At 41.1% G+C, this 12288-nt stretch overlaps 1 protein-coding gene across 3 annotated transcripts in view; it reads left to right on the top strand.

Annotated features, from left to right (window-relative positions):
• The window catches only part of ASTN1 (astrotactin 1), a 325634-nt gene that overhangs the window by 285332 nt on the left and 28014 nt on the right, over positions 1-12288 (top strand). For all 3 annotated transcript variants that reach the window (XM_075182193.1, XM_075182195.1, XM_075182194.1), the window contains one exon: positions 10992-11263. In XM_075182193.1, the coding sequence (XP_075038294.1) occupies positions 10992-11263 (272 nt within the window). The remainder of the gene's footprint in view (positions 1-10991; positions 11264-12288) is intronic.

The following is a 12288-nucleotide window of genomic DNA, read 5'->3' as shown; positions in this document are numbered from 1 at the left end:
CCATACAGTGGGTGTGACCATCCCATACAGTGGGTGTGACCATCCCATACAGTGGGTGTGGTCATCCCATACAGTGGGTGTGACCATCCCATACAGTGGGTGTGACCATCCCATACAGTGAGTGTGACCATCCCATATAGTGGATGTGACCATCCCATACAGTGGGTGTGACCATCCCATACAGTGGATGTGACCATCCCATACAGTGAATGTGACCATCCCATACAGTGGGTGTGACCATCCCATACAGTGGATGTGACCATCCCATATAGTGGGTGTGGCCATCCCATACAGTGGGTGTGGCCATCCCATACAGTGGGTGTGGCCATCCCATACAGTGGGTGTGGCCATCCCATACAGTGGGTGTGGTCATCCCATACAGTGGGTGTGACCATCCCATACAGTGGGTGTGACCATCCCATACAGTGAGTGTGACCATCCCATATAGTGGATGTGACCATCCCATACAGTGGGTGTGACCATCCCATACAGTGGATGTGACCATCCCATACAGTGAATGTGACCATCCCATACAGTGGGTGTGACCATCCCATACAGTGGGTGTGGTCATCCCATACAGTGGGTGTGACCATCCCATACAGTGGATGTGACCATCCCATATAGTGGATGTGACCATCCCATACAGTGGATGTGACCATCCCATACAGTGGGTGTGACCATCCCATATAGTGGATGTGACCATCCCATACAGTGGGTGTGACCATCCCATATAGTGGGTGTCACCATCCCATATAGTGGGTGTGGCCATCCCATATAGTGGGTGTGGCCATCCCATATAGTGGGTGTGGCCATCCCATACAGTGGGTGTGACCATCCCATACAGTGGGTGTGACCATCCCATACAGTGAGTGTGGCCATCCCATACAGTGGGTGTGACCATCCCATACAGTGGATATGACCATCCCATACAGTGGGTGTGACCATCCCATACAGTGGGTGTGACCATCCCATACAGTGGATGTGACCATCCCATACAGTGAATGTGACCATCCCATATAGTGGGTGTCACCATCCCATATAGTGGGTGTGGCCATCCCATACGGTTGGTGTGGCCATACCATACAGTGGGTGTGGTCATGACAAAGGGGAAACCATGTTCCTCTCCCTCACATTTGGCTTCCCTCACCCCTGTAGAGCCTATGGACCACCTCAGAGTTGGCTCCAAGTGTCCTGCTAATGCCAGACTCTGTAATATATAGCCAATGTATTACCATGATCTACCCAGTCTTCCCCCTGCATCTGCCCTATTATCCAGAAAAGTTATGGATTTTGCATATCATCTTTATGCCCATGTTATTTACTATTGTTTATTTATGGATAAATCCCATTTAAAGGCACATACATAGTAGGTAACAATCAACACCTTGCCTGTAGTTAGCTGTACATTTTGTATGGTGCAGATATCTGCAGTATAAACACCTGTTATTATCATCAAGTAATTCACCGCTGGTAAATGCATCCTTAAAGGGCGATTCAATTCTGTGCGAGGTGTTGTCGTCAATTTGTGCTCCCGGACATCGTGGTGATCGTGCACCACGTCACTGTCAGCTGAATCTCCCCCTTAGTCTGGCCAGATACACCAAAAATATAACATACCAAATTTCATGTTTATCTGGCACTTCATTGTGTAAGGAACACACGTCTACCACAGAGTACAGTAATGTCCACAACAAGCATTCTAGCTGTGCTCACTTTGCTGTGAAATCAACTAAAAATAATGTATTCCTTACATAGGTTGCTGTGTCTTATTTAAGGCTCTTCAATCAGTTGGCAGATTGTCCGTGCAGTTGGGGGGTACATTATTCCCATTACATAAGTGACCATCAAAACATCTGACTCAGTCACATTTAAATAACAATCAGGTAATCTATTTGTGCTCACAGTGGTGAGCAGCCAACATAAAACATGTATAGGTGGCTGTCTCCGATTCAATTTCTGTTTAATTGTTTACTATAACAGTAAAGCTGGTGAGGAGGAAAGTCTGCATTAATGTTATATGTTTAACATTTCACAACTTCTGCTAAACATGTGCCTTGTTTGGCATTTGGCCACATAATATAAAAAATAAAAAAAAATTAGAGAAGAAATAAGCCTGCGTTCAGTTAATGCCATATCATACATAGTACCAGCTGCATTGTATTAAAAATGCTCTATATATATATATATATATATATATATATATATATATACAAAATAAAAACAGCTGTTGTCGGCGCTTATCCTTAACACTGCAAATATGTGTGTATCTAGCAAAATTAAAATAGGAGGTATTAGTTCATATTTTGATCAAAACATTTAAGCCTGCATCCCACCGTCAAGGGCACCTCATTATATGCAGGTCCTACACTGACCCATATGCTTTAAGCACCCTAAAAATGCAATTAAAATCAGATGCCCTCACCTTCCAGGTATAGGGGCTTACATCTCTCAAGAATTTGGGCTCAAGTGTTCCCAGTCCTACACCAACCATATCACACAACAGAATGAACTGACCGTCATCGCCCCAGCTGTTTCCAGAAAATATAAGGTACTTATCCATCATGCAATACCATCAGGGAGGTGTCTCATTGGCTCCAATTTTTTCCTGCAACAGGACAACGGCCCCAAACATAGAGCCAATGTCATTAAGAACTTTCTTTAGCGTAAAGAAGGAGTCCTGGAAGTGATGATATGGCCTCCACAGAGCCCTGATCTCAACATCAAGCCTGTCTGGGATTACATGAAGAGAGAGAAGGATTTGAGCAATTCTACATCCACAGAAGATCTGTGGTTAGTTCTCCAAGATGTTTGGAACAACCTCCCTGCCAAGTTCTTTCAAAAACTGTGTGCAAGTGTACCTAGAAGAATTGATGCATTGATGCTGTTTTGAAGGCAAAAGGTGGTCACGCCCAATATTGATTTGATTTAGATTTATCTTCTGTTCACTCACTTTGCATTTTGTTACTTGATAAAAATAAACTATTAACACCTCTATTTTTGAAAGCATTCTTACTTTGTGGCATTTTATTCCACACCTGCCTTAACCTTTTGCACAGTATTATATATTTATTCATCTCCACTTATTTAATTTTATATACTTTGTATCTGCTATTTACATCTTATGTGACATTCTTGTATATGACTCAAATACCACGTTAGGTATAATAAGCAGTACCATTTGAATGTTTGTACTGTTTATACGTATTTCAGTCTGAGCGCGGAGTGGAGTTGTAGAGTGCACTCACTGTGTGTGCAGTGTTGCAATTGTAAAATCAAGTAAGGCTAGGTACACACTACAGTGTTTTCAGCCAATTATTGGGTCAATCGGACAACGACCATTCGACTCGATATGGCCTTAGTGTGTACACTGAAACGATGACCGATGGTCGTTCCAAAACCACTGAAATCGTTTATCGAGATTTTCAAACTGACTGGAAAATCTCGTTTAGCAATGAAGCCAGGTCGTTCCAATCCTGCAATGTGTACGGATTCACAACCATTTGTCCGACATGCTGCTGATAGTTCCTCTAAAAGCGATGCCTTTCTGGGAATGTCTATATAAATTTATGATGTTGTCTCTACGTCTCCCACGTGGTGCGGTGTCAAAACGACAATAGTGTTCTTTTAATGGAGAAGCTATAAGAAATCTGTTTTATATGCTCCATGGGACAGACTCAATTGGCGGCGATTATTCCACAGAACATCGCGTCCACGCATTTTTCCCGTTATTACGGTAAAAAATAATGCTAATTTTTGCTAGCAACTCTATGGGGTTTGAGCAAAAATGAGCGTTATTTCAGTAACAAGAAATCCACGAGCTGTCTTCCGGCCGTTCCGGAGGCACCTCACATGGATATTTATACAATTGAATTCCCCCCCAAATGTCATTTACCGTATTTCCCCATGTATATGACGCTCCACTGTATAAGACGCACCTATATAAATCATGTGAAAAAATTGAGGATAATTGTGCAGCATATACAGTGGAGAAACAACGCTATAGTCAATTCTGCCTTACCCTGTCAGATGATTCCTCTGTCCGGTAAAGTCTCCTTTCTTCTGTCCATCTGATCCTGATGCTGGAAAGCCGCTTAAGGTCCTCTTCGCGATGACCGGATGTCCTTTCAGGACCTTCACAAGGTCCTGAAAGGCATCCCTTTCTACCTCTGTAGTTATCAGCGATAGAAAATCTTCAATTTAGAAAGGGTCTTGATAAATAGACATCTTAGACCAGAGGTGGAACTAGCGAGCTCCGGTCCAGGGAGGCGGGGAGGATGGAGCCAGGGCCCCCGACCCTCTGCATCCGCCATGCAGCAGGCCCCATTTTTTACATGGGTCCCAGTGCGTGGCATCTGCCGCACCAATGGTAGTTCCGCCACTGCCTTAGACTCAGTTGAATTCAAACAGACAGCGTAATGTTGCACAAGTGACATGACACACACAAGCAACATGCAGAGTTCACTCTAACTCACTGTCCTCATATATATACACCGTATAGGAGTGGGCGGAGCTAAAATATGAGATGCATAATGTCTGCGCCGTGGTGTACTGCTCTGTGCAGTTTGTTTGAATAAAGCTTGCTCCATCTATAAAAACAAACTTTACTTATGTACAGAGTATATTTTCCTTATCAAGTTTTATTTTTTTGCAGGTGAATAATTCACCTTTATTAAATAAAGTACTGAGCACATACTCTGGAGTGACACCCTTGATAAATCTCTAAACTACGTTTTAGAAGCCAGTAATTCTGAATGCACTGTCACTGTGGGATTGTCTGTACTTAGCTTTATCTAAGATGCCCCGTCTCATTAATCCTGATATCAGATGATGTGGCACCACTGACAAAGCTATGTCTCTGACAATGGTAAACAGTGCTACAGACAACCCTCTGTGGGTACAATGTGTACAAGGCTGTTTTTCTTGTAAATATCGGTATAAGAGGGATTCCTGCGCATATTAAAGAGGTGTCTACAAGACAGATCTGCTCCTTATTAGTGCTGGCGGTAAAGTCACTCAGTATATATGTGACTGATCTGATTTAGCTACTCTGACAAAACGAACTACACACATTTATTTCAGGATCTTTCCCATAAGCGAGAGACACAGCTGAGAAATATGATGAAGCTGCATCAATGACTGACATGATAGTTAAATATTGTCTACATTGTAAAACTGTTTATAGATTTAATGCGCTGACTGGCAAAATATCTTGTAGTGCTGGTATTGAACACTAGGCGGATTCTGAGGCTTTGCACAGAAAGATAATACATAGTATTATTATTATAATTATTATTATTATTATTATTATTATTATTATTATGATTATTCTTTATTTACATAGTGCCAACATATTACACAGTGTTTTAAAGAGAATGTTTTATCAGTGACATCAGATCCTGCAACAGTGATGCTTGCAGTCAAAACTCCCTATCACACTCACAATTAGAGATGCTCAGGCTCGGTTTCCCGAGAACCGGATATACCCGAACTTAGCAGATCCGAGTACCGAGCCAACTCGGTACCTTCGCGCTATTTCGGATTTGAAAACAAGGCAAAACGTTTTTCTTTTCTGCCACTGCTGTGTGCCAATGTGTCCTAGATGTGCTAGGAACTGCCGTGTGTTTGTTTCATTGCTCTGTCGCTTACCATCCAGCCAGGTCGTTGCAGTCTTTGTCCGAAAGTGTATGAAAATAATATTATGATCTCTGAGGTGGTCAAAAATTGACTGAAAACAACTTCAAACTAGTTTTATTGAGGTTAATAATAATGTTGGAACAAAAAATACAGATCCAAAACCAAAACCAAAACCCACAAGGGTGGTTTTGCCAAAACCAAAATACGAAGCTAATCCAGATCCAAAACCAAAACCAGTTCATGGGGGTCAGTGAACATCTCTACTCAGAATAGGATCAATTTCATTTTAAAAATAGTATGAATTAAGCTGCTAAGACCAGTTTACATTAAAGCAGAGATACCATGAAAAGTGGGATTTTTTTTAGCATAAATCACTGTGGCAGGCTATATAGGGAGAATATTGGATTTTCCTGTTTCCTTAGTTTGTGTCTTCAGGCTACTATTAATGATTTATTTATTCTGAACATTGTCATGGGCTACCATGGCAACCATAATCACAGGGCACATGATCTAGCGAGCAGAGAGGCTTTGGAATGTTCCTCTGCTTCTTACTCTCCCCTCTGCCTTCAAATGACATAGAGCATAGAGCTCTGAATCTGTGTGCTTGTGACTGGCAACCATACTTGTCCGCCCTCCAGTGGAATTTTGAAAAGGAGATAATGATTTGTAGGAGGACAGCTAAGAAAATTATGCATGATTAAAAAGGGGCTTGCTATCTAAAGAAAAAAATAAAATAAAATAAACTTTCTGGGCCTGAGTCATTGAGGAGAGCTAAGCATAAAAAAGGAGTAACTCTGCACCTGGGCAAAACCAAGTTGCATTGGAGGGAGAGGTAAATTTAAAATGTGAGGACAGATTTATAGTTGGGGTAGGGCATGTCCTAGATCAGCTTTAAATTTCAGTGTAAAAATAAAGCTATCAAGTATTTGTGTTCTATATGAAAAAAACACACAGTATTTAACTTATGTGCAAAATAATAAACTAATTTGCACCCCTTGCATTGTAACATGGTTTGACCCAGAGAACATTTACTCCTTTTTTTGCCTTACCTTCCTTAATAACTTAGGCCGTCTATGTGCAATTGCTGCTCTAATGTGCTGTAATATAACTGTATTGCAATATAGGAAAACCTGCTGGAATTTGGAGGTAGCATGCAGTGAGACAGTAGTAGTGATGCCCAATTATAGAGCCCTCCAATAGGTACACAAATATCGCCATTCTCCACAAAAAGACTTGAAGAGAGAGCTGGCAGAGACCTTTTAATGAGACCACACACTTCCCGTACACAATTCACTGTGTAAAAAAAACAAAAAAACAAGCAGTGTGCTTCTCTGGCCAATTCTCCAAATCAGCCTCCATGTGGACTAAGACGGATCAAGAAAGAAGAAAAGAAGATTTTATTTCCTTTTGGACTGTGACGGATCAGGAAACAGAAAAAAAGGGGGAATGAGAGTCTTTGAATTAATTATACTTCTTTATTTGGAGAATTGTGTATGTATCTTTCTAATTTTGTCTATTTGTGTATAATGGACATGGGCCTTGAGAATCCCTGTTCATTATACTGGGATCATTAGGGAGTCAAAGGTGGTTCCAATCCAGGGGTTCCAATCTTGTTACCAAAAAGCAGTGCAAGGACCATGGTGTTCTCATCAGTGCCAGCACAAACCCTGGCGATGCCTATCTTGACAACACCCCCCCCCCCTTCCCTTCTGGTGTTACGCCATCACCCCCCCCCCCCCTCCTGCTATTTCCCTTAGCAAGTGGGAGGTAGGGGCAGCACACTCTCTTCCTGGGACAGGACATCATAGACAAGCACCACACTGTATAATACTGACATGATGGAGCAGCGGTTTCACATGTCAGTAGCTGCTTCTCCTTCATGTCATTCATTGTTTGAGATGCAGCCTAAACATTTGCGCCCTAGGCCCCCTCCTAGGTTCACCTAATGGTCACCTTGATTATCACGCACCTGCTTTTACACCCGTTTTGGCAGTTTTCCCTGATATATATGGATCTGCGATGCAAGTTGGTGTCTTTGGAGAAGATACTTTTATTTCTCTGCATGATGTGAGGAGCAGAGCAGATTGGGTCATGGTTTAAGAATTGCTAGGATCGCAGATAGATGATGGCAGATTAAACACAGGAGTCACTAATTCAAGATTTTCATTATGCAGACTAGTGGGGCTCATCCTCCCCATCGTGGGTTCTAATAGAGCTTTGGGAACTCTGAGTCACTTTGAGCTATGTCTGGGCGGACGGGCGATGTGACTAGCGAGGCTGCACTCGCCCGCACAGCCCCAGTAGCATAAACATAATATAAACCATAATTGTGCTAATTTAAAAAAATTAAGCCTGTACCCCCTCTATTTTGCGGCCTGGGAGGGGCACCTATTGCATTGCCTTATTTACGATGCTGCAAATTACTTTATAATCAAGTTCAGTACAAATATTATTATGGGGTTTATAGCGCAGCAAAGTCCTTTGTTCTGTGAATGATGTTCTAATATTCACCTACCCAGCAGCAAAGGTCATAATGACCCAATAATAAGTTTTAAATGAATATAAACAATATGCAACTCTGATATTACAGTGTTTCTTTAAACTGTACTTTTCTCCTCACTTGACAAAGCAAAAAAACTACATTTCCTAAACGAGCCGTTTTATCTGTAACAACATAAAAGTGTTGTTTTCTGCAGACTTGTGGTTGTCTTGCCTCAGTGATGCTAAGTTGTAATATCTGCCTCAATCCTAGTATCCAGCAGTGAAACATCTCACGTCTTACAGTTTTCAACACAGACAGATCCCAAAATAAAAGCTTCATATTGTACATCTGTCTCTGACTCATCTGTGACTATTGCCTCAGCAGTTTATTTGCATGTGCAACTAGTTTTTCCTTACACGTGCTAAACTGCACGAAGAATACAATGTAGCCTTCAAATTTTAATTAGTTCTGCTTTTCGTGCCTTGGACTGTGCCGTCTGCTCTAGACACCTGCCGAATATTGCGCTGTTCCAACCACTGTTTAGCACAAATACTGATATATTTTGTAGATCTTCTGACACATACTCTGAAACAAAAATTAATTCTAATAATGCATTTATTTTCATTTTAAGTTCATGGGGACTTCGATGTACATTTCTTATCTTTGACAGACGAAACTGTCCCGTTCCTATATGTATAATGTATAGTGTACTTACATGCAATGATATGTCGAACAGATAGGGCTTGTATAGGATTAAATCTCATCTGGAAGGTGCACTTTTGCCTTTGTTGCATGGGGCAAATTTAAAACGTGTGAACAGATTTCGAATTAGGAGAGGGGGTGTCATGTCGTAGCTCAGAGCCGTCACTTAGAATTCAAGCGCCTGGGGCGAGAATGTCAAACGCCACCCCCGTAGCCCTCAATTTTAACTAAATGAACCAAAAATATTCCTAAACTGCGCCCCCCCCCCCTTCAACGTTGCGCCCTGGGCGGTCGCCCCTATTGCACAGCCCTAGTTACGGCCCTGTCGTAGCTCAACTCTAAATCACAGTATTACAATAAAGCTGAACAATATTTGTGCTACGTGCAAAAAAAACTGTATCCTTGCATCGTCTAGGTGCAAATTTCACTTTTTGAACAGCTGAGACTGTTTCACTAAAGTAACTGTGTTGTGCGTATCTGATACATTTAGTATATTAACTTATTGTGTTTTTATACAGGAGGATGCTCCTGATTGAAATAGAAGTTAGTTGTATGTATTGATATATTTTTCATAATACAACAGTTTTTTGTTATATCAATATAATAAATAGAATTTTCTATATAAATTATTTGAATTTCTGTGGCTTCTATTTCTGCTTCTTATGTCTCTATTAGCTACATTAGATAATACAGCGCTGTATTTTGTTAGTTTTTGCAAATTTCACTTTTAGCTGGATCTGATCATAACTTTAAATGAGGCCCATACTGTATAATAATTGTTATATATAAAAATAGAGGGCCTAATGCTAAGTTGGGTGTATGTCCGTTTGCGTAGCGTAAAGTACATAGATTTGTACTGTCCATGCCCAGAAAACAAGCCCCACATGCAGATTGCATTTATCATAGGCAAACTGAGGGGAGAAATCCTAGTGCCTGAAAACCCCCCTCCAAGCCTGGGGCACTGTATAATTGAGGCGGATGGACCCTGCCCTGCCCCCGCTTCACACGGCTCTGTTTGAAAGGGAGAGCTGCATGCACCTAACAGTAGTCCACACAGCATTGCCTGTGTATATTATGGGGATAGGAAGAGTTGAAGAACAGGCAAGCACTGTCTAAAATTCTAAAATTATAGCCACGCCCCCATGCATGCTGGTCACGCCCACTGGCGTCGTGGTGTGGAAACCCCCCTCTACAAGTGCTGCGTTTGCCCCTGCTTATCTACACTTGCAACTGGAAAATCAGCATGGGAGGACGGGGTAATCTAATGTAGGCCAGGTGTGCTGAGACAGACCAGCCTGAAGATGCATATTCACCTGTCAGGAGAAGTGTCTCTTGCACCTACTAGAGGGCAGGCACCAATACACACTGATGATGACGGTCGCCAGCACTAGCTTGTCTCTTCTAATTGGCTGACTACAAATTCACCTCTAAAGCCGATAGGTGCTTTCTGCATTCATCCTGCATATATTGTAGGATTTTATTGGCATATTTCAAATTGAATTTTTGTTCCTTATTTTTATTGTTGGTCGGTAATATACCTCAGTGATCCACAGTGGGGACCTACATAAAACAGGGACCTACATAAAACAGGGACATACAAAGTAGACAAAATAAATGCAGACATGAGAACAAAGGGTAAGGGGAAGGAATATTATATCTTCTGTATTATATCAAGCCTAATAGCGAATGTGTTTTTCACTATCGAAACAAATGTAAGCAAACTTTTCTTGTGCTTATGATGACCAGGGTGGTTGTAGACCTGAAGTAAACCAGTCATATATGCTACAGGCGCAGCACTAGACGCACCTTGCGAGGCCTATCGCTCAGCATATGGGTGGAAATACGCTATTTTTACAGTAAAAAAAAATGAAAGTAAATTGCGCCCAACTCAGCCTTGGGCTCAGAGTGCTACTCTTTTAGAAATCTGGTGCAAGCTGGACAAGTGTAAATGGACGGGACAGTTGGGGCATAACATGAGTGTGAATGCGCGTGCGTGTGTTTGTGCAGTGGAAATACTGAATATTGCACCTGTTGGCCACAAATGGGACTGCAGCTAGTTATTTGGGGTTTCTTTTGCACGTTATATGCAGTATGGTGACGCATGAATGATTGAACATGACAAAATGTCTACATTCCAACTCTTAAAGCACAAAATGCCACATTTCTTCCACAGGAAATACCCCATCAGATGAGTCAGAGGAACGAGAGAGGGAACCGAAAGTGCTGACCTTCCCTGAATACATCACTAGTCTCCTGGACACGGGCACCAGGCAGCTGGTACAAGGTTTGCGCATGGAGTGCCAGAGCCGCGGCAGATGCTCCTCCTACTGCCAGCTGTGTCACGTCACCTCCAGCCCCGATGCTCCACCCGAGCCCGTTCTCCTAGAAGTCACAAAGACAGCCCCCATATATGAGCTGGTCACCAACAACAATGCCACTCAGCAGGTAGGGGGGACCTTGCAACAGAGCACAGTGTATACAGATGTTGAGTCTTTGTGAGTTTCAAGTCTTAGGGGTATATTTACTAAGCTGCGGGTTTGAAAAAGTGGGGATGTTGCCTATAGCAACCAATCAGATTCTAGCTTTCATTTATTTACTACCATCTACAAAATGACAGCTAGAATCTGATTGGTTGCTATAGGCAACATCCCCACTTTTTCAAACCCGCAGCTTAGTAAATCTAGCCCTTAGTTTGTGTATACAAAACATCAGACATAAAGGACATTCCTATAGGTGCCTGCAGGATAGGGGCAACTCACCCATGCTACCTCCATATTATCATTAACTCTATCAACTTATAGATATTAATCTTGTTTTCCCACCACCCATTTAATGCATATAAATACAAAATTCACAATAACCAATCCATTCCTTTTTTAACTTTGTTTCTAGTTTTGTTCCTGATAATCCCTATGGCTTTCAATGCCAATTTAGTCCTGATAATGAACATCATAATTGCCAAACCACAAGCATCAAAATGTTCAATTTGTAGACCATTGTTGTAAAAGGGATATTATTAATATATTATTATTTATATTTTTATTTTTATATGTATTTTATATATTTATATTTATATTTTTTCTATATTTTATTAATATTTATATTAATAATATAAATGTTTTGTTGCTTAAACATCATTTCAAAAGCATTATTTTGTTCAGTTTTTTTTTTTGGTTTATGAATATAGTACATTCTTACACGAATCCAACCATCGGGGGTTTGTATTGTGCTTTATGCTTTGTGTGATGTCCTGATTGTATTTTAACATTTGTAATCACAAATGTCTTCTTGTTTTAATTATTTATATTTTTGATTTTACTATTTTTTTCCGTAATATTATTATTACATATTAGATTATTATTATTAAATACTGACAAACAGTTGCACCCAAGACCGCAGAGAAGAGATTAGGCAATTTTTCAAAATTGTTCCTCATTTGGCAGGGAAATTTTGCAGAATTTGGCCTTGTT

The sequence above is a fragment of the Mixophyes fleayi genome, chromosome 8 (assembly GCF_038048845.1).
Source record: "Mixophyes fleayi isolate aMixFle1 chromosome 8, aMixFle1.hap1, whole genome shotgun sequence".
NCBI lineage: Eukaryota > Metazoa > Chordata > Amphibia > Anura > Limnodynastidae > Mixophyes > Mixophyes fleayi.
Note: the sequence above shows the minus strand (reverse complement) of the source record. Positions and strands in the feature narration are given on the sequence as shown.